The following is a 24,059-nucleotide window of genomic DNA, read 5'->3' as shown; positions in this document are numbered from 1 at the left end:
GTGTAAGATATAAATCTATGTTTTGAAGTTCAATACGCGAGAATCATAGGAAGAACAAACACCTAGAAAATTGTCCAACAGAGTGTGCTCCTTTAGTTTCGCAATATCCGGCGGAAATAAGTTGTCAGCCATCTTGCTAGCAATATTTCGGCGCTCGGCCATTTTTGTTGCGTCGACGTCAAGTGTGGCCAGAGGCCTTTCATAGTAGCCAGTCTTCGAATTTCCTTTGCATCGAAGTAGCGACAGGCAGAAACTGTAATTATAATTACTTGACTTAATCGACAAGTTTCGTTCGTAGATCAGCAGGGAACGGAAGGAGAGAGAATAGGAGCGAACAATTGAAATTTTTTGCTTGGTGATTGTCTAGGCGAGAAACAGCTAAAGAGCTTCTGCGGCAGAGCCACGAAAAATACGCACCGAGGCGGAGTAATATGAGTAATGCAGCCAACCAGAATGGATCAGGTCTAGAGCAGCAGGTAAAACCTGAAAAAGACTTAGTGTCTTGTACTACTGACAACCGTTGTTTCAGTGCACCATCTATCTGTCTTCCCTTTCTATTTGAGTATTTCATTGTTCTGCCTTATCATTGAATTTATATTCTCTACATCGCTTTCGTAAGCATCATTTCATAACCTATATCTTTTCAAATTGTTTAATCCCGCGTTTTTTTCCAACATAAAAAATTTTATAGACTTGGGTCGTCAATTTCGTTTGTGACGTATAGCTTTGTAATGGCGGCAACCAATTCCAAGAACAGCATGCCTTGTGCCATGACGCATTCTCGCGTTGCTTTTTTATCGTGTTCAAATTCTCATAATTAGATGAATTATGCGTAGTATACGTACTTTTTAGCTTTCTTTTTTATGGGCTATTTAACCGTGACAACAAAATTCTACTGCTTTTCATGTTTTCGAATTTTTATTTTGATTTAATAAACATGATTTTTTATTTGTAAACAGTATATCATTAGATTATTTTAAAAACATTAGATTGAATTTTTAGTATAATGTTTGCACACTATATTTTTGATAAATCAATTGCCAGTCTAGATTGGTTAACACGTTAATGGTACTAATTACAAGTAACAGTGATTTTAAAAATTAGATGTTTTATATTTCAGTTAGCTGGTCTGGACTTGTCTGGCTCCCGCCAACCAAGTGGGGGCCGCTACGTACCACCACATCTACGAAATAAATCTGGAAGTGAGTATTAAACTATATGATAATTTTATTAATTGTTATTTTATACGAATGTATCTTTTATTGTTACTTAATATTTAATCTTGATTTTGAAGTGGAAAATTAAGTTATAAAAATTTACACAAGGTTTTGTTTACATATATATTTAAGGTGAAAAAATTGTTCTATTTTTTTTTAATTTAACATTAAATATTTGGTGATGTAAAGGTTGATACTACTGAAAGAATTTGTGAGTCAGTAGAACCTCCTGGTGATACTGTGTTTATTATTCTGAAATATTGATAATGATAACAAAGTTGAACAAACTAGAGTATTGATTACTTCCAGGTAACGTGCCTTCTGGTGGAGATCAACATTCTTCTTCCAACTCAAGATCATATCCTGACAGAGATAGAGGAGGTGATCGTGTGCGAGAGAGGGAAAGGGAGCGCGACCGTGATGGGGATAGAGGTGCTTCAGGTTATGGCGTTGCACGACCTTCTCGCGATGTCGACTTTGGAAACTTTGGAAACTTTGGTGGACGCAATAGACGTAGTACCAATCCAGAAAATGGAAGAGAATATAGATACTCCAATGCTGAACGTGAACGAGAACGGGAGCGTCCGGTTAGCTCTGGAAATGAGCGTTGGCAAGAGCCTAGATCAACAGGCCGCTGGCCAGACAATAGAAACGATCATAGAATGGGCAACAGCAGTAGCAGCGTCGGTAGATGGAAGGACGATAGAGACGGAGGAAGAAGAAACTCTGAAATTGACTGGACAATTCCCACTGACAAAGATGAGCGACTGGAGGTGGAATTATTTGGTACTGGGAATACTGGTATTAACTTCAGTAAATATGAGGATATCCCAGTTGAGGCTACCGGAGATAACATACCTCCACACATCACATCTGTAAGTATCAATATTACAATAAAAAATTTAATATTAGTAAAATAATGCATGCTTATACTTTATTTATGTTCTAGTTTGACGAGGTTAAGCTGACAGCGATAATAAAGAACAGCATTGCTTTGGCTGGTTATGATAAGCCTACACCGGTACAAAAATACGCGATACCGATTATCATTGGACGTCGTGATGTTATGGCCTGTGCCCAAACAGGGTCTGGTAAAACAGCGGCCTTTCTAGTGCCAATATTGAATCAGATTTATGAAAGCGGGCCCCTTCCACCGCCATCACATGTCAATTCTTCTGGCAAGCGTAGACAATATCCGCTGGGTCTAGTATTAGCACCTACGAGAGAGCTTGCCACTCAGATATACGACGAAGCAAGGAAATTTGCATACAGATCGCGTATGCGTCCTGCTGTTGTTTATGGTGGTTCAAATATGTCAGACCAAATACGAGAATTAGATCGTGGCTGTCATCTTCTTGTAGCAACACCTGGTCGCCTTGTAGATATGTTGGGCCGGGGCAAAATTGGTTTACATAATTGCCGGTATGAAGAAAATTTTATATTAAATATATAAGTGATTTTAAATATTTAATCTACAGTGAAATATTGGACTTTGTATTTCAGATATTTAGTATTGGATGAAGCCGATCGCATGTTGGATATGGGTTTTGAACCACAGATAAGACGTATAGTCCAAGAGGATAGAATGCCTCCAACTGGGGAAAGGCAGACACTTATGTTTTCAGCGACGTTCCCAAAAGAGATACAAATACTGGCGAGGGATTTCCTTAGTAACTACATCTTTTTAGCTGTAGGCCGGGTCGGTTCTACATCTGAAAATATTACTCAGAAAATCGTATGGGTAGAAGAACACGATAAGCGTTCTTATTTGCTTGATCTTCTTCAAGCTAGCAATTTCTCAGATCCTTGTAAGTTTCAAAAATTTGTATGTGTGTTTGTACATAACACTTACAACGACAACTGTATCATAATAGAATTTATTGTACCGATATTTTAGCTGCTGAATCATTGACTTTGGTGTTCGTGGAAACGAAAAAGGGTGCAGACATGTTAGAAGAATATTTGCATCAAATGGGGTATCCAGTTACTAGTATTCATGGTGATCGTACTCAGCGTGAACGAGAAGATGCTTTACGCCGTTTCCGTGCTGGTAAAGCGCCAATACTTGTTGCGACTGCTGTTGCTGCCCGTGGACTCGATATTCCACATGTAAAACATGTGATAAACTTCGATTTACCAGGCGATGTAGAAGAATATGTTCATCGGATCGGTCGTACTGGTCGCATGGGCAATTTAGGTTTGTTTCTTTTTCTTTTCTATTTCCAATTTATTTTATACACGCAAAACGATAATTTTATTCTTACAATAGGTCTTGCAACGTCGTTTTTCAATAATAAAAATCATAACTTGGTGCGCGACTTGGTATCTTTGCTTGTTGAGGCTAACCAAGAACTTCCATCATGGCTGGACGATATGTTTACCGATGCAATGAGATATGCTGGAGGTGGATCTCGACGAACCGGCGGTGGCGGCGGTGGTGGTGGTGGTAGTACTAAAGGCCGATTTAGCGGATTTGGTGCTAGAGACTATCGTCAACAACCTAGCTCTGGGCCTCCGCGTAACAATGGTTCCTCCAACAGACCAGGAAGTTACGGAGGTTAGTTGGTAACTGACTAAATTATTCGTTTATTTTGAATTCAATTAAAATTCTTTAGAGTCGATACAAAGTAAAAGCTTACATATGATATGGATCGCTTTTATTTCTATAGGAAATTACGGAAATTACGGAGGTAATTATAGTAATTCATCGTATAATAGTTCTGCTAACAACGGCGGCAATATTGGCACCGATTGGTGGGAAGCATGGCAGAAGTAAATCACCATCATCTCAATTTCCACTTTTACCATTATTACTACTGTACACGTAAATTCAAATATATGTAAGAAAGACACGTACGACATACACATCGGATACAACACGCACGTATCTGTGCGCGTATTACATATACACAACAAAAGACAGACAGTATCACGTATAAACACATCACGTTCGCTGACTGCCTGAGCACTACAATTTTTCGAACGAAAAAAAATTGTGTTTATTCAATTCCACAAATACTTTTATTCGCGTGCGACGAAACGTTGGCAAATCCTAAGTGCAATTCCAGCATTAACAACTACGAAAGCGAATCGGAATAACGTGGAAGATAATGATCTCGTTTTGAAGGCACTCGGGGAGTCATAAACAGGATTTGTCAGACACTAGATACAGATATATAAGATCCATCCAAAGTTTCGTTGGCATGCGTGTTGAGGAACACAAGTAGTATAATCACTAATGAATCAAATCGTTAATGTCTAGATACGACGTTACGATACAACACATAGTAGGTGGAGAAACTTAGTGAAATTTTTTAGAACTCCTGTCGAGACTATGGGGCTCGTTGTGGCTTCATTATTTAAATTTTTGGAGGATGTGATGGGCGTATCTTCGAGAATCGTGGCGTCTAGATTCAAGTAATTACATAGCTTTAAATGCACAAGTGCTTTATTACTATTGCCTGAATGGCCAGTAACTTGTGTAGTTTGATTTAAACTAATGGCGCCATTTCTCCTTTTTTTCTTTTTCTTTTCTTTTTTCTTTCTTTCTTTCTTTCTTTTTTTTTCTCGTGTTAGTTTCCTTTTCTTTAATCTAATGCATATATATAAAACTAGGCGCCTAGGATACGCCATATCGCCATCGCCATAGATTTCGTGACGATTCCTGTTTTAAATTTACTATAGTCCAGCGACGAATGGTACTTTGTTGTTTTGCCGTCCCCAGACACAGACGACGTTGCGCCGGCAATATCATGGTTTAATCGACTAAATCACGATAAAAAATTTCCAATAGTCGACAGCTTCGATAATATGAAAAGGACACAGGCTGCGTCTTAGGCTACTTTTAGAAATCCCGTTTGTAATTTTCCGTTAGGTTCTGTTCACAATGAGTACGTATTAAAAGTCAGACGCTGTAAATTGATTGCTTGTCACGAATTTAATTCAAGAAGTTACTATTATTTAAAACTTTGGTCACTGTGTCTAGAGTAGGCTGAAACGTTTCAGCGAATGTATCGCGGGTATATTTGTTGTACCTGAATTTTTAATATACTCTAATTAGAATTTCTAAACGTAACGAAGACGTTGTCCTGTAAAAAAATGGTATGGTGCGTTATAAAAATCTTAAATCGCAGTACTGGGTGCGAGTGCTCTAGAACGAAAGCTAACATTATAAAAATGAGAAAAGAAAAAAAAACGGGTAAAAAAATACGGTTGCAGTTACAGAGGGGGGTGGGGGGTACTTCAAAAGAGAAGAATAAACGAGCAAAAAAACACACACATGCACTGTTAGTTGGCTCAACTTTACGGAAAAGTGAAAAAAAATGAAGAAATGATGAAAAATATACAAAGAAGCAAGCCCTTCGGGACAAGAAGGCAAAAGGCGCACTCATATTTTATAACTGTATTTATCAGTACGCTATATATACATATATATACATACTAAGTAATATTCGTAAATACATAAACATTAAAATAATTGAGAAACGACTGTGATATCGAACGATCTTGTGACATTCAATTTCCACGCGAATTGATAAATGAACAATTTAAACGAAATACAAATGCTAAATGTATTAATTAATCGGTATTGAATGTCAGGAAAGCATAAAGCTCAGTTATTTGAGCCGAGAGTGGGAAATATTAAGTCGTTAAAGTAAATACATCAAGAACTTACGTGGCTGTTGTCCGATCGGGGAGGGCTGAACGCTAGCTCTTACAGTCCTAAAAACACGTTTTTGGGGCATTGTTTCTACTTAAAAAAGGAAAAAAAAAAAGAAGTAACGCGCATTAATGATAGATGATAACGGCGAAACGCGTCATTACTGGTTGATGATGTTGGTAGGGCTTTATAGAATGTCGATATCTTTTGTGCAAACGTCGGATTCTTACCTAATCTATGTGAGAAAAAGTACAAATTCGATTTGCGTGACAACTGACAGGATTTTTAGACATGTCATACTTATACCTGTTATATTAATAGATTTATAGTGCAATCGCGTGCGTGAATCGTATGCCGTGTGACCGTGGACCAAGGTGTGAATGCCTCCTAACGGGGGATAATTATTTCAACTAGAACTTTCAGATAGTGTTACGAGTAAATATTGTTGGCTTCCGACCATGGTGCGTGTGGTTTTCAAATTCTAATATGATTTTATCGTCGAGTACGTTTGTCAACTCGGAGGCCCTGCCAAGAACATTACAAGAACCCACAATTGAAAAGTGATGAACGATCACTTTTCCGTTTACAAAGTACAACATTTACGGCAAACAAATTATTCAGTTGGACGTTCAGTCTGCCAAGAAGATAGTAGACCTTGCCGTAATACTACTACTACTATTACTATTACTATTACTACTACTACTATTACTATTACTATTATTAGTACCACTATTGCTATTACTCTTATTTACTACTATATTACCATTATTATTCATTTTTCTTTTTTTTTTTTCTCTCTCTCTTGATAACGTCTACATCGGTTTCGTAGATGGCGCACTGTATGTGCAAGCTTTTGTACAACGGCTTTGCTGTATTGCGTTACTTTATTTTAACTGCGATAGAAGATGAAAGAGTATAGGTGACTTTTGGACACTATTATCCCGAATGCGTTTGATGTATTTTGTTTTTTCTTTCTCTTTCTTCTTTTATTTGCGAAATCGATCATTTACGAAATTTGAAAACGGACAACTGTGTGTAATCGAAATTAAAGGAATTCTGGATTCTACTGTCCAATTGTCTGCCAAGGTAACGAATACATATGACGCGTCGATGTAAGTTATTAGTCCTGTGCAGTTGGAAGTAAATATGTTCATTTACGAGTAACATGGTGGACAGAGATCATGCAAGTAACGACAACTATACGCAAAAATATTTTTATACTTGTTTCTCTCCTAGTTGTAACGATATTTTTATACATAACAGTGTTGGTCGTCGAGCAGTCACGGTATCATTGATTCCATGTATTTTTCGTTTTCCGTATTACGAACGAACCGTTGGTGGTCGAATATTACCGATCGAGTTTAAACGATTTAGCTATCGTATATTTCATATAAAAGAAAATGGAAAAAAAAAGGATACTAATTTATAAATATATTTGTGCGATAGTCAGATGTCCACCGTTTCGTAACCGGTACACGTATAAATTCAAGTACGGCATTATGATTTAGAACGTATTAGCATCTTTAGAAGAAATAGGAGAATGGTATAATAAACGAGACTATTTATTAACGTGTTAAGTATTTATTTTTTTTTTTTTTTCTGTTACTTCTTTCGGAAGGACAGTCGTATACTTGTACTGTACGAGTACCTTTAACGTTATGTTTGGTCCTCTAAAGTATATCGGACGAGCAGCCTTAGGAAACACTTACGGATCTACGCAGAGTGGAACGATTAGACAAAGATCAATTGTAGTGCGAAAGAACCGGGAGAGGGGCTACGAATAGTAATCGTATTACATATTGTGTAAAAATGAAACAAAAAAAAAAAAATAAAAAAACGGCGTTTGACTGTGACTGCAATCATTACTACGAAAAAGAATGCGCAATTATGAAGCACACAATACACACAAGGAAGAAACATATTGTAAGCCATATCGTGTACGCGCAACACGAAACAGCGTCAGAGAAATCGGAGCACGTAAAAATGTCGCCGAAAATATAATTGTTGTCGTCGCGTGCTGTAGATAATAGTTTACTTTTTATCTTTATTTTATACGCGTTACGCATGTTCGAACATTCGAATGAATACTTCGTTTGAATTGCGTTCGTTCGATTTGCTCTTGGTAAAATAAAAGAAAATTTTGTGTGCGCTTATCGTGTGTGTCTACATGGAACAGGTCTCTGTTGAAGTGAAAAGGTAAAAACAAAAAAAAAAAGAAAAAAAAAAGCGAACTAATACTCAAGAATACAAATGAGCATGAAACGTTTGAGTAATCGTATGCGCGGGATATGTATCTGAGTGAAAGGGAGAAAAAGGACGAAACGAGAGAGAAAGAGAATAGCGCGTACGAGAGAGAGAGAGAATAGCGCGTACGAGAGAGAAAGAGAGAGAGAGAGAGTAAGAGGAAGAGCACACGCGTAGGTTGAAACAAAATTCGTAGGCAAAACGAGGTGGGATGGCAAAAGTAAAAAATGTCTTCTAACTTTTACGAATGTTATTTAATCGAGATGCGTCGCTTGTCGAATCGAGAACGTAGGCAAGATGCGCGTAAAGAGAAAAAGGAAACCTGTAAAGGAAGTAAGACAATGTTTTTGTCACGCTTCCTGCAGCGAGTTTCAGTGGCTGTGTTACATTTTCTCACAGCCAATGACGCTCATTCATCATTCACTTGTAATTTTAATGATACTGCTATATGTCTGTTTCACTGAATTGGTGAGCAAATGGCAAAAGTGTGAAGAAAGAGTAAAGAATCGGAACGGTGAACGTACCATTCTGTCGGTCTCTTATTAGTAATTGCACATTTACACGCTACATTAGGTGAACCGAGAAAAATACGAGAAGTAGGAAAAAAATCTGCAAACAACTGTACGTCGTACGGCTATTGAATGAATTAATAAAAATAAAGTGTCTGAAATTTAACGAGGAATGTCAACTTAACCTTACGAAGTGTATGGTATGTATATATATATATATATATATGTGTGTGTATATAAATATATATATATAAATACGCATCATACATACACACACACATACACTCACACATATATATTAACATGTATACACTTTTGTCGTTCATTAGCTATAAGTGACGGTCGCATTGCGGAAAGCATGTGCATCTCGTGCTTCGGTAAAACACGTGTGTTCCGTGAAGAATGATGTAGAGTGTCAATATTGTTACAAATACCTCATAAGAGACGATGGATCACGCATATTATTTAAATGTTCATTCATTTGGTGATTCATTCGTTTATTTATAGTATTATGCAAAATGACAGGAGAATTCTATAAAATGAACCATCTAATAAACGAGGGAAAAAGATCATGCGATGTAGAGTCTGTCTTTTCACGTGTACATGCCTTTTTACCCCGCATTCTACATCGAAATTTACAAATGTTCTGCTATATATATATATTTATATCGAACGCGTTTTAATCAAAATATTTTATGGACGTAAGTATTTTGTGTACCTGATTCTTTATAAGCACACTCAAACCGAAACGTAATTATTTTACATATATATTTTGTTTTCTCGTTGCAAAAATTGCATAAACGTTTGTATTGATGACACCGCTGGGAGAAGAAAAATTATGCAATGTTCATGTCCAATATGGAAGAGTATTATAACTTTATACGAAGTATTTTAAATGGTTATTGAAAGCACGCGTCATATATACATACATATATATACATATACACACAGGTAACTTACAAATCTATTTTCCAAAAAGTACGTACGTAAAGCATCGTTAATATATTTTAGTAGCAAACTTATAATTTCACGGAGTATGTATTTTATTTTATACTTTTCAGAAAGCGGGAAACATGTTTGAAAGCAAATAAATTTTCAACAAACCTTTTTTCACATAATCCTTTAATTTTTATATTTTCGTATTTACTTACCAACCTTTACAACTAAAGCTTTTATTTTATATACAATATTGAAACTAATTTCTCTTGCATTATTATTATAAGAGTGACTCATTATTCCTACGAAGTAAATTAAATATTTATACAGAAAATTAATCTCTTCGCTACTTTATTTCGATGTGTTTTTCTTAACGGCATATTTTATACTGTGATGCATTTTATTTGATTTATAAACAAAAAATTTCGCCGTCAATACACAAAAATAATAAATTTACTGTCAATTAGACATATCCACGTCAAATATCTGTTACGGTGAAGACATCCAAAAATTTATAATAGATAGTATGGTGGCAATGGAGAGGGGCCATACGTGAACCAATCATGGAAGACCACGATCGCAATGGCGGTGTGGCTGAACAGTTTTGTGTTATCTGGTGGTTAAGTAGAAGCTTGTAAGGCCAACAAATCTGTTTTCTTATTTATTGAATTTTGTATTCAGTCATGTACCATTGCGGTTTACTACTCGTATTATTGGATTTGTCATTAGATGGTAAATAATCCTAACCTGTGGTATCTTCAGTATGCAGTCGCTACAGTGAAAATCGTACAGGTCGTATCGTAAGAAGTATTGCCTTGGTATAATAAAAGCATAAGAAATTTAATTAAAAAAAAATGATTATTCTATAGACTAATACTTAGTAATTACTCATACAAAAAGTAAGTAATTAAGCATTATTCTTTCTTAAGAAAAAAAATTATAACCACATCGTACACTAAATTCGTATAGCATAGTAATATTGCGTTTCTTTAAACAAATGTTACGAAATGTTTTGCTATTCGTTTGTTTCTTTATTTTTTGGAGTTATTCGAGTATTATTGTACCAGTTGAAAATAGTTTTCCGATTAAATAATAATCCAAATACGAGGCAAACGATACTAGAGGAACGTGAACTTCTAATTCATCATTTTAATAATAACAAATCATATAAATTTAATTATTTATTTTTTTTGTGAATAATTACTAGGTATTAATCTATGGAATAATAATTTCTTATAAGTAAATTCTTTATCCTGTATAGTAACAAGGCAGTACTTCTCACAATACAACCTGTACAATTTTCAATGTGACTGTAACTACTTTATAGTATAATACTTAATAAGCTTATATTACAGTGGTTGGGAGTGTTGCCCAATTAGAGATTGACAGGCATTTGGAATTAGGTAGAGAATTTTTAGCAAAGGGTCAATTTCAAGATGCACTGTCACATTATCATGCAGCTGTCGGTAAGTTTCGTTTATAATCATATATTTTTATAAGTTTTCTAATAATTCATTTTCATGCCAAGTTTTCAAAAATAGTAAATTGTTGTTGAATTTTTTTCATTTAGAATTGTAATATATATTATTGTTGCAGAGGGAGATCCTAACAACTATTTGACATATTATAAGAGAGGCACAGTATATCTAGCATTAGGTAAAGCTAAATTTGCTCTTCTTGATCTTAACAAAGTCTTGGAATTGAAGCCAGATTTTACATCTGCAAGATTACAACGAGGAAACGTATTACTTAAGCAAGCCCAATTTGATAAAGCAGAAGCAGATTTTCTAGATGTGGTAGGTACAATTTAGAACTGTATAGAGGTATGAATATTTAGAACTATATACTTTATTATACTATAACCATTTTATTTTGATTTATTATAGTTGTTAATTGAACAGCATAATGGAGATGCATTAAATGCCTTATATAAAATAAAACCTGCGCAAGAAAATTTAGTACATGCAGACTTGTTAATGGATAGTGGTGATTATACGTATGCGATACAAGTTATTTCCAAAATTATCGAAGTATGTCCATGGGCAGCTGAACTTAGGGAACGTAGAGCCAAATGTCACGAAGCTCTTCAAGATTATATCAGTGCCATTTCTGATGTGCATTCTGCAATCAAGTTACAATCTGATAATACCCAAGGATATTTTAAAGTAGCTACACTGCATTATCAACTTGGACAGGTAGATGAATCATTGAAGTGAGTAATAATGATTATTCCATTTTTATAAGATTATTTGTCTCATATTATTACATGTATAATTAATATTGTCAATGTTTAGGGAAATTCGAGAATGTTTGAAACTCGATCCCGAACACTCAATGTGTTTTTCATTTTATAAAAAAATTAAGAAAATTGCATCGTTACTAAACAAGGCAGAAAAATCTGAAGACGCAAGAGAATGCATAACCTCTGCTCAATCTGTACTCAAGCTTGAACCAAATATAGTCAATGTACGTTTTATTGCTCATCAACTTCTTTGTAAGTGCTATACTAGTAATGCAGAATCAACTCAGGCAATTCGAAACTGTCAAGATGCATTGAAAATACAAAAAGAACCTGCAGTGTATTGTGACAGTGCAGAAGCATATCTTGCTGCTGAGATGTTTGATGATGGTAGGTTATATTCATATAATATACTTGACGGCAAAAAATTTATTAGTACATTATAAATGCCTGGAAGATGCAAGACTTCCAGTTGGAAATCAGAACATACCATATGTACATATATGACATAATGACAAGTTTTATGCCGCCAAATTCACGTAAATTTTGAATTATTGATATAATTTAGTAACACAATCATTTTCTTTCAAAAAGCAATAAGAGACTTTAAAGAAGCTTTAGAAATGGATCCAAATCTACAAAGGGCAAAGCAGGGTCTTCATAAAGCTCAACAACGTCAAAAGCTCTCTGAATCGCGAGATTATTATAAAATTTTGAGTGTGCCAAGAACAGCATCAAAACGGGATATTATTAAAGCATACAGAAAGGCTGCTCAAAAATGGCATCCTGACAACTTTCAGGAGAGGGAAGAAAAGAAACGGGCGCAGAAACGCTTCATTGATATTGCAGCTGCCAAAGAAGTATTGACTGACGATGAAAAAAGAGCGAAATTTGACCAAGGAGAAGATCCTTTAGATCCAGAATCAGGGAAACATCAACAAGGTTTCAATCCCTTCCAAAAATTCCATCACTTCCATGGTTCTCCCTTCCAATTTAAGTTCCATTTTAATTAGTTACCTTTCCAAGTTCATGGTACTAGCCCAAATAAAATTTCTAAATTATTATATTGTCACCTTATATGCGATATAACTTTTGCTACTTTAGCTAAAGTTTAAGTTTGCTAATCTACCTCGTTGGTAGTCATACATCTTGCATCTGTCTTGAATCGGAAGACTGTATGCGGAAAATGTCAATCATTCAATAAGTCAAATAGTTGATTAGTAATTAGCCAAAATACATAAAATGCTGTAATTATATTAAAGATTAAATTGTCTAATTGCTAATTCTAATGGTCCTGCTATTACTTCTGAATCAGTGATCTGTTAAGATAGCTATTGAAAGTTAACATGTAAATAATGTGTACTCATAATTTAATATTATTATAGTAAATTGTAATAATTCCAAATAATTGGCTTACTGAACAACCATTATGAAACGTAGATGATACAAATTGAACATGTACTCACGTTTTCGAAATGTGAACATTCTTTACTTGTAAATTTCTTATCATTGACATACGAAATAAAAGTCGTCATTAGAGTCACATTTTAATAAAGCCATAGAATGTATGGAGACAACACTGCCATCTGATCGTTATGGCAGATTGTGCATCATTGAGTTTAGCTTGAAATTGAACAATGATTGCGTCAGATGAATACTAGGAAAGTCATTTTCAGTAATACAGCCTTCGAGAGCACTTATTAAGTGTGAATAGCATAATATACTGTGCAGTGGCTGTATGATATTCATAAAAATTCGTAGGACAGTGCTGTGCGCGTGTTGTGCTTGCATGAGTGCAAGGGAACTTTATGTAAATATTGTATCTCTGATATTTGTTTAAATATATTTGAATAATTTACACAAACACACTCGTATCATTTGTATATAAAATCTGTGGGCATTTTTATATAAAATACAAGAAATTTGTTGTACATAATTCTCTTCAACATTCGTTGTATTTTATGAAATTTTTAATATACATCGATGTAGGGATGTCAAAACTTTCTTCCAAATATTAATTCTTTTTCACTGTTTTTTAATTTTTTATTAATTTATATTTATTCACATAATTATTTAAGACGACAGAATTATAATGAAAGATAATATGAATTGATTATTATGGACATTGTACGATTATAAGTAATTAATATCATATAATATCCGCATTTTATTTTTGCTAGGACAAAGAAATACAAAATTATTTGATACATAAAATATACGATTTTAAGATTCCACATTCATTTTTAAAATGATTTTGTTTCGTATTTAATTGTGTTACAATTTATTGAACACATTTTAAATGTGTACTTTAAAGAAATAAATTATTTTTGTTTATTTTTTCTGTTTTCAAGTACTCGTTAATCCCTCTGATTGCCTATTTTGCATTCTATACATTAAGTACATAACAAGTATTATTGCACAAAATAGTACAGAAATGTTAAGTTTAATTTCTTTCCAGAATAATGCTAGAATGAGAAAATGTCGATATTATTAATTTAAAACAAATAAAATAAGTCGGTAGGTAAAGTGGTTTAATAAAAATTAATTAAAATATTTAATTGGGAAGTTTAATCAAGTGAATTGAAATTATAATAGTTTTGTACAGATTTATTGACTTTATTAACAATTATGATTATCTATTTACATTTTGAACACATTTGTATAAGCATTGTATTTTTATTCACAACAAACGGCAAAAGAATGTAAAAGAAATTACAATACGAAAAAAATAATAGAACTTTTTCCATGTAAGTAGGTACTAGGTAGGTTTGTATAATTTCATTCAGTGTACATACATACTTTGCCCGTGTTGTAATCATTCTATTATTAAAAGATATGCTCGATAGAAGTATAATCGCAGTTTGTAGAAACAGCCCTACTAACTTAAACTTCTGTATCCTATTTAGTCTAAATTGTACTTTATTATAAGAATATCATAGAGTAAGTTTTATGCGTCCACTTTGCGATATCTCATCTATGATATACATATATACGCTTCGATTATAGGTTTCATCATTTTTAACACTTATACGATAAATTTTGTACCTGAATAAACTATACGTATATCTCTTTGCCATGAGGAATAAAATATATGAATATTTTACTTTTTTTATTATCCCATATAATCTTTATATTTTTTTTGTACTATCAAATCCTCTAATTAATTAAATTACATTATAAGAAGAAGATTCTGACACGCAGCGGAACTTCTGAGTATATTATTTTCTCTAAATATTATTCATCGCATAAAACACATTTGAGCAGTCTGACATTCTCTTTTATTTACATAAAACGAAAATGCGTTTTAAATATCTAAATTCAAAAATTATACATATATTTTATTGGGTATTTTATCTGGCATATTTTTGATTCTTTGCTCTATTAGCTTTTGGCAGGTTTCAAAAATATAGTAAATGTATCTAGTCGCAAGTCTAAGCATACATCTATACATTACACAAAATAACTCGTATACTCGTGTGGCATCACACCTCTTCTTGGATAAAACGTGTGACTTGTTGAGTATTCCAAAAGGTTTGTAATCGAGCTCATATAGATATCGGCAAACCTAAAGAGTCTTCTTGAGAAATATGTGGGGTTATGATATGTTCTGAACACGGAGCCGAATTGTTTATTAAATACACGCTTTATCTCGTTCCTCAATTGATCTCTTTCGCTGATCCACTCATTGAGTACAGCTTGTACGTCCGGTCCTTCATAATCTTGATGTTCCTCGATCAATCCGGTCAACATTTGCAACCAGTTAGCATTTTCTTTGAATTTTGGATTGTTCAGCGTCGCTATTTCATGCTACAATGTATACAGATAAATTGAACGTATAGTTTACGCGTTGATTTCTATTGTGTATTTTCTATACGCTATAAAATCTTAAAATAAATATAACTTAAGTGTAAATTTCTTTAAGATGGATCCTTTTTAATTAGCAATATTTAAATCGCGAATCTTTCGTACCGTCAATCGGCGAAAACTCATTATCTGATATACTTTTGATTCTAATTGCTACTTAAATCAGTATATTTTTTTGTGGTTACAGTTGCAGCGAAATCAATCGACGCCTCATGGTCGTTACAAATTTTATAATTCCGAAGATTCAGAGATGTACAAGGTAATAAAATAATTGACGTTTCGTTTTTGAAACTCCTCTTAGAACATTGTACATTGTTAAATGTACACGATGATTTCTATACTTCTGTATCCAACGATTTAGGGCATGAGTGAACTCTGCTTGTAAGTCATTTACAGAGAGATAAACTCGTACGACGTAAAGGTGATTACGTTTAACGAGATTCAAATTGAAGAAAGTGACCTCCAGAAGGTGTCTTCTGACTTTGATGTCGTTTATAAAACGTTGGAGAGATCGTACAAATATGTTCAATTGCTCTTACAATCTTGATCGAAGTTAAAAGAAAATTAGCAATCCGAATCGAAGGAAATTTACTCTTTAAAACGATTCTACTCGAATACACTGCGTGTATTGGTCGTATATTTATATTGTATTTGTATATTTACTGTCAATTCCTTAATGATGGCTCCAGTTCGCCAACCATGTTCCAAAGTTACATCTGCTAAATCGCTGTAGGGATGATCACCGAAATATAATACTTGATGCCCTTGCCAACCGGTCATATCTTGCAATTGTTTCACCGTGCCCTGTGTTTGTCGTTATAATTGTTATTATTCGTACGTTTACCGAAATAATATTGGAAGAAGAACTCGATCGCACTTACTTCAAGGTATATAACGCCCTTCTCAAGTTTGTACACTCGGTCCCACAATTGAGTTTTATTGACTTCATCGTAGACTCTAAGCGGCCGCGATTCTTCGGTGAAAAATTTCGGTTTCCTCGCTTGCACTATTACCACATCGAAGTAATCCTTCCAATTATCACCGACCAAAAATTTCATTCCAGTGTTGCTGCAAAATAATGTTACATCTCATCGATCGTACAACACTCCGTCACTTTCTGTGCAGTCGTCGAGTTGGAAAACTTACACGAAGTGGAAAGGACTGTTTGTCACCAAAAACATTTTTTTGTTGTCGTTTTTAAGCCGATCGAAGAATTTCTTTAAGTCCTTATTCTGCTCTAAATACTCCGATACGTTCTCCACTACCATTCCGTGCATTATAGGATGACAATTTTGCACCGAGTTCTGAAAAGTGAAACGATATTATTTATTTTTCGCGAAACGATCGTTCGAACGAATTCTTGTCAATTCGGAAAACTATTGACAATTTTGATCGATAAGCTTCTATGTTTACCTTAACGTCCCTAAAGAGTATTTCGGGATGATAGTCGATATGATTTCGAAGGAAGTACTCGGTGACGTTGCACAGAAGACTCATTTCCGGCACGGAGAATAAATCGGCCAGTTGAATCATTTTCGATCGGTGCAGTGCTTCCTGAAATAAAATCTCATTTTACGTACAAGTTCCCAGACGTTTAAATGTACTCAACGGGTGTACTCACTTTCTGTGTTTCACGATGAAAGAATCCGTCATGAAAAACATACGTGTCGACGCATGCAAACAAACAGAAGATGTTTAATTTGTTGCAAGGTATCCAGTTTCTGTTTGGGAATGCAAAACTGAGGGTACGTGGGTGTAGCACTACTGGGATTATTCGAATAATTTTAACAATATTTTCACAGGTATTCGAACGTTACGAGTCAATTTCGAATATTCGTGTATTCGAGTATCGTTATACACTACGCTTAAGGAATACTCATTTGAGCAGATGCTTATTCGAATACTCGAACATTCGAAATATATTCGCGGAATATTCGAATCGTGTTCGTACATTCGAATACGGAAAAATTCGACAAATAGTCCCAATATCTTAGTGTATACGTGCAAAATATTAACTTTGAAAAATTGTTAAAACAATCATGCACTTAGTTACATCGTGAAACGTTGTATTACTCTATATTTCTGCGTTATTTATTCGAAAGCGATCCCTGTACACTGGATACTTATTTCTTTTTGATCTTTCACTTGCGTGATCTTTTATTTTTTATCCGAGAAATATCGAAGGGGCGACAAAATTTGATCGTGTGTCCAATTTAAAAAAATTCTAGACCTCGTTAGAACGAGGTCGTGTTTCGACTCATTTTCATCGGAAAAATTTCGCCGATCTATCGATAATACTCTTACGACGATATAATAAAAAATATACAAATCTTAATTTTCACGAATAATCCTCGTTTGCTGTCGCTAACTGTGCGAGTCGAAGGATTGTTCAATAAACCGAGAAAACGGTGGGAATGATTTATAAGCTGCTGGAAAACTTTTAATATTAATCTCGTGTTAACCAAACCTAATCTAGAGCGATAAAAAATTGTTAATAACGATACATTCGCGGACGTAAGCAGCTAGTTAGAAATATGCCATTGTGCGTATCAAATATTATATTTTAAAAAAGCTTTAAGACAACGTTGAATAAATTTCACTTATTTCTGTTAATTTTTTAGCTGTTTGTTGTAGCTGTAAGGAGTTTCGGATACGTTATATATATTTGCACGTTGCATCGACACGAGGCTAAATATTCATACGTTATTACAAGTTCTATTGAATAATATAAACTGTCAAATGGCGTTTGTAAACATTCTGACCGCAAATGAGTTAACCGGAAGATCAAACACACCTCAACACAACACAATTAGATATCATCGCGCATACGCCAAATCACAATCGAGTATAAATCACATTAATGTTCTGTATTTTCATCGTTGTTGGCTGTAAACATATTCAGTCTTGTTATTGTCACGTGTACATACATCAAATTCTTAAAACAGAACATCACGTAACACATCTTCGTTCGACCAACCCTCGCGAAATTAATTTACCACGAGAGCAACGAACTAATAATGTAAATAATTTTCTACGCGTAAAAAAAAAGAAAAACGAATATATATATATATATATATATATATATATATATATATATATATATATACAGGGCGGCTCATTGTTATCGCGCCAAAGGGGTGAAATATTGCGATAAATATTTTCTTCTCAAAATATTTGTCCCCCTTTTTTTTTCTTAAATAAAAACTCTACATATTTTACAATCGGTAAAATATTTCCGATTAATTCGCACGAAAGTTATTTAAACCGTAGAATTCTGTTATCGCGCCAAAAGTGCAATATTGCGATAAATATTTGTCCCCTTTTTTTTTTTAAATAAAAACTCTCTACATATTTTACAATCGGTGAAATATTTCCGATTAATTCGCACGAAAGTTATTTAAACAGTAGAATTCTCCTGTTATCGCGCCAAAAGTGCAATACTATGATAAATATTTTTCTCCCTTTTTTTCTTAAATAAAAACTCTACATATTTTACAATCGGTGAAATATTTCCGATTAATTCGCACGAAAGTTATTTAAACCGTAGAATTCTCCTGTTATCGCGTGAAAAGTGCAATACTAGTACTTCGATAAATATTTTCTTCTCAAGATATTCGACCCCTTATTTTTCTCTTAAACAGTAGAGAGTCTCTTAACCGTAGAGAAAGATATTTACAAATATAATACTATCGTTGTTCCTCGTCGACACGACTGCACCGGAAGTACGCAATTAATACCCGTAACAATGTAATATCATTCCCCAACGTAGCGTGCTTACGTGTGAGTGTTTATGGGGGGCTTCTACGTAGGCGATCGGTATTATCCTGTTTTTATAGAGCCTGAGGACCTCGTCGTCGGGCACCGGATGTAAACCGCGATAAACGGCGCCAAATTGAATTTGCAAGAAGCTGTCGAGTTTCAGCAGCAGACCCTTTTCGATGTCGTAATGGAGGCCACGAACAGCGAAATCCTCCTTGTACTTGAGGCTGGCGATTCCCTCGGGGTACTGTGCAGCCGATTAAACGGGTTTCGCGTCAAGTTTCAATTGAAATTCTCGTTCCGGGCGTAATTGTCGCTTGATTTTCGAGAAAACGCCGCCGTGCGACGAGCCGAGAACTCGCGCCCAGAAACGAGTTAGGGGAAGTTTCGTTCGCTCGTTCGAATTAGTCTCGTCGACGAGAGGACGACGACGACGACGACGACGACGACGACGACGACTACGACGACGACGACTACGACGACGACGTCGGCACGAAACTTTCCGCAAAGCTCGTTCGTCGACGCGTTACGAATTTTCCTTCGCTGACCCCGGAGGATTTTTGAACAATTTCTATACCTTGTACTTCTGGATGAGCATATCCCGGCCAAGATTGTAAAGCAGATGGTCCATCGACTGCTTGTAACAGGCCAACGTGTAATCGTAATCGAATCCGTAGACCTGGACTTCCTTTAAGTCGAGCTCGTTGCAAGCGAACACGCCCTTCGGGTTCACGTCTTGGGGAAGCTTCTTGGCTAAATTGAACGATTAGTTTCAATTACCAGTTCGTACGGAATGCGATTAAACCGCGGACCTTGAGCGCACCAATCGCGAACCTTTGTACCGATCAAGTGGAATACTATTCGACGATTGTACGAAAACGCGATCGGGATGTATCGAAGGTTATGTTTATCGTTTCGTCGAACGTTTCATTTGTATTTTACGAACGATTCGTGTAATTCGTAGTGTCTACGATTGCGTGTAGAATTTTTATTTATTAAATACACAGGACGCGTCGATAAGAACTGTTATTTAAAATATATTGTTAGTTGTCGGATTCGATGGAGTAAGGTTTTGTACGAAGTACATTGTATTTTTAATAGTTTGGTGTATCGAATAGTCGTAGATCAGTATATCGCGAAAAATTCTAGCTAAAATTTATTTATTTTACGCTCGCAGAAGTATAGTTTCGTTTACAAATCTTGATATTAGGTTTCGTTTAAACAAAATGTACAAAATAGTGGTTAGAATATTCGTTAGCAAAGTGCTACGATAATACGTTCGATCGATGATCAGTTCGTAAGATCGATAACCTATTGTAAATTTAAAATTCCGCGAAGCTGTTAACGTTCATCTGTCTTGCTGTCGTGGATAAGTTGTCGTATCAAGGTCATATATTTTGGAAGGTTTCGGCTGGTCTGTTGAGCAATTAGTGGCATAACGATTCTGCATTCTATGTCACACCTGTGTGGTAATGCCATCTAGCGTTCCGATCGAGTAACTGCATTTGTCAACACAGTGCAACGAACGAGGTTCTAACGCAATTATCGAGATTCCACGGTGTACAGGTTTTCCCAATATTGTCGTACCAAGAGTTAAGCCGATAAAAAGATAAAATTTACGCGCCGTATTAACGATTCGTTGAGAATATTTTAAGGTTAGGGGCGAACTTTTTAATTAGTCTTCGTCGATTCGTGTGCGTAAATTCATTTATGAAAATAATGGCAAATATTTTCGTTCCCACCTTGTGTACTAATGGAAATATTCCAATATTCGAATGAACCATCGAGGAACAAAATATTATCCGATATTGCTCGGACGCGATAGAGGAACGTAAACAAACAGAGTTACGGAATAACGACGAAAATCGTTGTTTAGTGCGGATTTACAGGTAGCGTAGTTAGTTAGCATCGATTGCACTGTGTAAACAAGTATACCGTAGGTATCACAGATAACAGTCAAATTAGCAGTATTTTCGTCAGTCAGTTTTTGTTGCGTCTCGATACGACTAAATATCGTTCTTTAAACACGGAAGTTACAAATATTCGTTTCGTACACATGCATATGTATTTATGTAAATATGGACGAGTGAACGAGGACAGTGTAACCTAAACGTGCCACCACTGTGTGAAAAAAGTTTATGCAATCGTGTGTACGAAAATGTTCAATTTTCGAACTTATTATCTTTCAAAGGGTATTCGAAGTGTTCGTCATGCATTTCGATACAGGCGTTTGACGACCTTGTTTACGTTTAGTTTACGTTTCAAACGCGGTACCTTGGAAACCTTGAACGTTGCGCAATGTTGTGTCCCCAATATTCATCGAAATTACAAAATTCTCGAACTATCGGTTGTATCGTTATATTGAGTAATAATTGCGTAATCTGGCCAACGATACAATACCTCCCAGACTACTTCCGTTTCGATCTGTAATGTGACCAACGATACAATATCTTCTAGATTATTTCTGTTTTTATCTGTAGCTCTTCGATCAGATACAAGCACCGGTGACTGTGTTCAACAGGCTTCGGTAATCCAAACTTCTGAATTCTAGGAAATAATCATTTTGTAAATGGTTCTCTAAATATATTAAAAAATAGGGAATTTAAAAAAAAATGTTTGAAACAGAGAGCTATGTATTTTTATGTACGCTAGAATTTTTAAATAAAACATACAGATCTACGATGAAACAAGTTGGTCTCGAAAATGACATTGAAAACGCATTCCTATTGAAAAACTAATAATACCATTTGAATCCCCTCTTAAAATCACGAAAGACGCGTTTCACCTTCTTCTCTTTTTTAAATTAGTCGTCTATGATATATTTCGTTGTATCAATTTAAACGGAATACCCTTTATATAGAAATTCTACACGATCAGTATTTACTTTCTTCGTAGTATAAAAATCTGAAATTCTCAAAGAGATTAAATTGCAATGTTAGACAAATTCTGGCTAAAATTTATTTATTTTACGCTGGCAAAAATATAGTTTCGTTTAGAAATCTTGATATTAAATGACACAAATTTAGCGCCGACTCGATGCGAATAATCAACGGTGTATGCATCAAAAGTTTGACATTACGATTATTTGCACGGCCGTTAATGTTTCTACTTTTCATATCATTTTATGCATCAGGCGCGGCATAATTTAAAAACGAACCGGCGCTACTCTTAGTTTAATGTTTCGCGTAACCTCAGATATCACGTATCAAGATGAACGCGAGTGGAGAATACGATCCATATGCACGTGACTCCGCACGCGGCCTTGTATCAGGACTCTTTACCTACACGTAAAGCAGGATAACGCGTAGTAAGCACGATTCATCTGACTTCGATTCGTGATAAGTCCGCGCTCTCGTTTTGTTCCACAGATGCCCGATACGAGATGCTTTTCACCGTCCTAGATTGTTCTGTCCGTACGTTTTTCCCGTCTCCACCGTGTTCTGTTACTAATTAACTCTGGATATAAATTTCTGATACAAACTTCCCTATGATCATTGTACCGTTCACTGAATCGACAGATCGAAAACATTGAGAGTATTTGCCAACCGTGGCGTTCTAATTTTATACCATAACCTTACTATTGGTTCGTAAGCTTCAGGTGGGTATTCTTCGATGTCTATAAATCATGGCGATTACACGGGGTAACGGGCTCTTAATAGATACGACGCGTTGCACCGAAGACGTTGGATAATCGCCAGAATCGGGTAAATCGGTAAAGAAATGTCGCAAGCTCGCGCGACAAATGTGGAAATAATTTCGCGTCAATGCACTCGCGACGTTTGCTAATAGGTTCTCCTTTAAAATCGGGTGTGAATCGAACGCTTCCCGGAATGGGGGGCTTCACTGACATATCAATTACAATACCCGACGAACACGCGATCTACGCGCTATCAAGGTCTCGCGTCAGTGGCATCGATTCGAAATGTCGAAGCGTCACGCGACGAGTGCGCATGCGCGTGCTCCTTTGTACGGCGCTACGAGCGGACGCGACCGAGACGGAATGCGAGCCGACTGGCGTGGGTGTGAGGAAGATCGCGGGAAGATGGCTGCAGCCAGTGTTAATACTCACACTTGTACTTTTCGAGCACCTTCTGATAATTCTTGAGCATGACCTCGCGCGATATCTGGCCATGGTGAACGGAACGATCACCCGCGAAGCGCCCGTGCACGATATGGCTGCTCGACACGCGGCGCAGCCACGATGGGAAAACATTTTCGACAAGAGGCGATGTTGCAGCGACAGCGAGGATCCTCGTGTGCAGCATCACGGACGATTGACGAGTATGCACCTACGACCACGGTGCTCGACGATTGGCGCTCCGCACGGCGGGAGATTTGAGTCAGTGCGTCACCAGCCGTCTTCGGTGTTTAAACGTTACTATTGGGTAGTCAGTCAGTCCACGTGTTATCTGTCGTATTATTTTCCGATCGTAATCGAGCGCGTTGACTTGCACGCACTTTGACAATAAGGTCGTGATCCGTTGTCTATGTTTATCTCTTTCCTTCTCTTACAAGATACATTCCCTTGGTACGTTGATACTCTCTATTTATACCCCGAGCGCGTTCTGTTCGTAATTGTTCAAGTTCGAGCGTACGAACGAATTCGCGTCGAATTTGTGGAACAACGAGTG

The 24,059-nt window shown here is 35.8% G+C and overlaps 3 protein-coding genes across 5 annotated transcripts; 2 read left to right on the top strand and 1 right to left on the bottom strand.

Annotated features, from left to right (window-relative positions):
* Window positions 1-123: 123 nt before the first annotated feature.
* Bel (ATP-dependent RNA helicase bel) lies at window positions 124-9,211 on the top strand. The gene is made up of 9 exons (XM_076325421.1): window positions 124-255; window positions 368-476; window positions 1,121-1,202; window positions 1,527-2,092; window positions 2,167-2,639; window positions 2,721-3,025; window positions 3,115-3,414; window positions 3,487-3,774; window positions 3,887-9,211. Exons 2-9 carry the CDS (start codon window positions 432-434, stop codon window positions 3,991-3,993), a joined length of 2,166 nt encoding a protein of 721 aa, XP_076181536.1. The 5' UTR covers window positions 124-255; window positions 368-431; the 3' UTR covers window positions 3,994-9,211.
* A 904-nt stretch (window positions 9,212-10,115) lies between these two features.
* Window positions 10,116-13,669, top strand: P58ipk (dnaJ homolog subfamily C member P58IPK). The gene is made up of 6 exons (XM_076325434.1): window positions 10,116-10,298; window positions 10,922-11,032; window positions 11,163-11,362; window positions 11,453-11,778; window positions 11,861-12,195; window positions 12,400-13,669. The coding sequence occupies exons 1-6, from the start codon at window positions 10,250-10,252 to the stop codon at window positions 12,816-12,818; spliced, it is 1,440 nt and encodes a 479-aa protein (XP_076181549.1). The 5' UTR covers window positions 10,116-10,249; the 3' UTR covers window positions 12,819-13,669.
* A 728-nt stretch (window positions 13,670-14,397) lies between these two features.
* Window positions 14,398-23,917, bottom strand: Nt5c (5' nucleotidase C). Of its 3 annotated transcripts, none has more exons than XM_076316459.1 (8): window positions 23,498-23,917; window positions 20,006-20,181; window positions 19,448-19,675; window positions 17,083-17,223; window positions 16,816-16,973; window positions 16,551-16,737; window positions 16,333-16,473; window positions 14,398-15,612 (listed from the first exon to the last, which is right to left on the bottom strand). In XM_076316459.1, the coding sequence occupies exons 1-8, from the start codon at window positions 23,691-23,693 to the stop codon at window positions 15,256-15,258; spliced, it is 1,584 nt and encodes a 527-aa protein (XP_076172574.1). In that variant the 5' UTR covers window positions 23,694-23,917; the 3' UTR covers window positions 14,398-15,255. The 3 variants fall into 3 exon arrangements, with proteins under 3 accessions (XP_076172574.1, XP_076172593.1, XP_076172585.1); XM_076316478.1 differs by lacking the exon at window positions 23,498-23,917 and adding an exon at window positions 23,007-23,232; XM_076316470.1 differs by lacking the exon at window positions 23,498-23,917 and adding an exon at window positions 22,714-22,940.
* Window positions 23,918-24,059: the final 142 nt, after the last annotated feature.

Source organism: Ptiloglossa arizonensis, chromosome 1 (assembly GCF_051014685.1).
Source record: "Ptiloglossa arizonensis isolate GNS036 chromosome 1, iyPtiAriz1_principal, whole genome shotgun sequence".
NCBI lineage: Eukaryota > Metazoa > Arthropoda > Insecta > Hymenoptera > Colletidae > Ptiloglossa > Ptiloglossa arizonensis.
The sequence above is the reverse complement of the archived record's forward strand: the minus strand, read 5'-3'. Positions and strand labels throughout refer to the sequence as shown.

What these genes read in the sequence shown, in the direction of transcription:
- Nt5c (XM_076316459.1), bottom strand. Translation starts at nt 23,693, where the DNA reads ATGCTGCACACGAGGATCCTCGCTGTCGCTGCAACATCGCCTCTTGTC. An exon ending in GGTGCTCGAAAAGTACAAGT is followed by an intron (nt 20,182 to 23,497) that starts GTGAGTATTAAC and finishes CGTTCAATTTAG; the next exon opens with CCAAGAAGCTTCCCCAAGAC. An exon ending in AGGGCGTTATATACCTTGAA is followed by an intron (nt 16,474 to 16,550) that starts GTAAGTGCGATC and finishes CGACAAACACAG; the next exon opens with GGCACGGTGAAACAATTGCA.
- P58ipk (XM_076325434.1), top strand. Translation starts at nt 10,250, where the DNA reads ATGTACCATTGCGGTTTACTACTCGTATTATTGGATTTGTCATTAGAT. An exon ending in ACATTATCATGCAGCTGTCG is followed by an intron (nt 11,033 to 11,162) that starts GTAAGTTTCGTT and finishes TTATTGTTGCAG; the next exon opens with AGGGAGATCCTAACAACTAT. An exon ending in CAGGTAGATGAATCATTGAA is followed by an intron (nt 11,779 to 11,860) that starts GTGAGTAATAAT and finishes GTCAATGTTTAG; the next exon opens with GGAAATTCGAGAATGTTTGA.
- Bel (XM_076325421.1), top strand. Translation starts at nt 432, where the DNA reads ATGAGTAATGCAGCCAACCAGAATGGATCAGGTCTAGAGCAGCAG. An exon ending in GATCAGGTCTAGAGCAGCAG is followed by an intron (nt 477 to 1,120) that starts GTAAAACCTGAA and finishes TTTATATTTCAG; the next exon opens with TTAGCTGGTCTGGACTTGTC. An exon ending in TACCTCCACACATCACATCT is followed by an intron (nt 2,093 to 2,166) that starts GTAAGTATCAAT and finishes TTTATGTTCTAG; the next exon opens with TTTGACGAGGTTAAGCTGAC.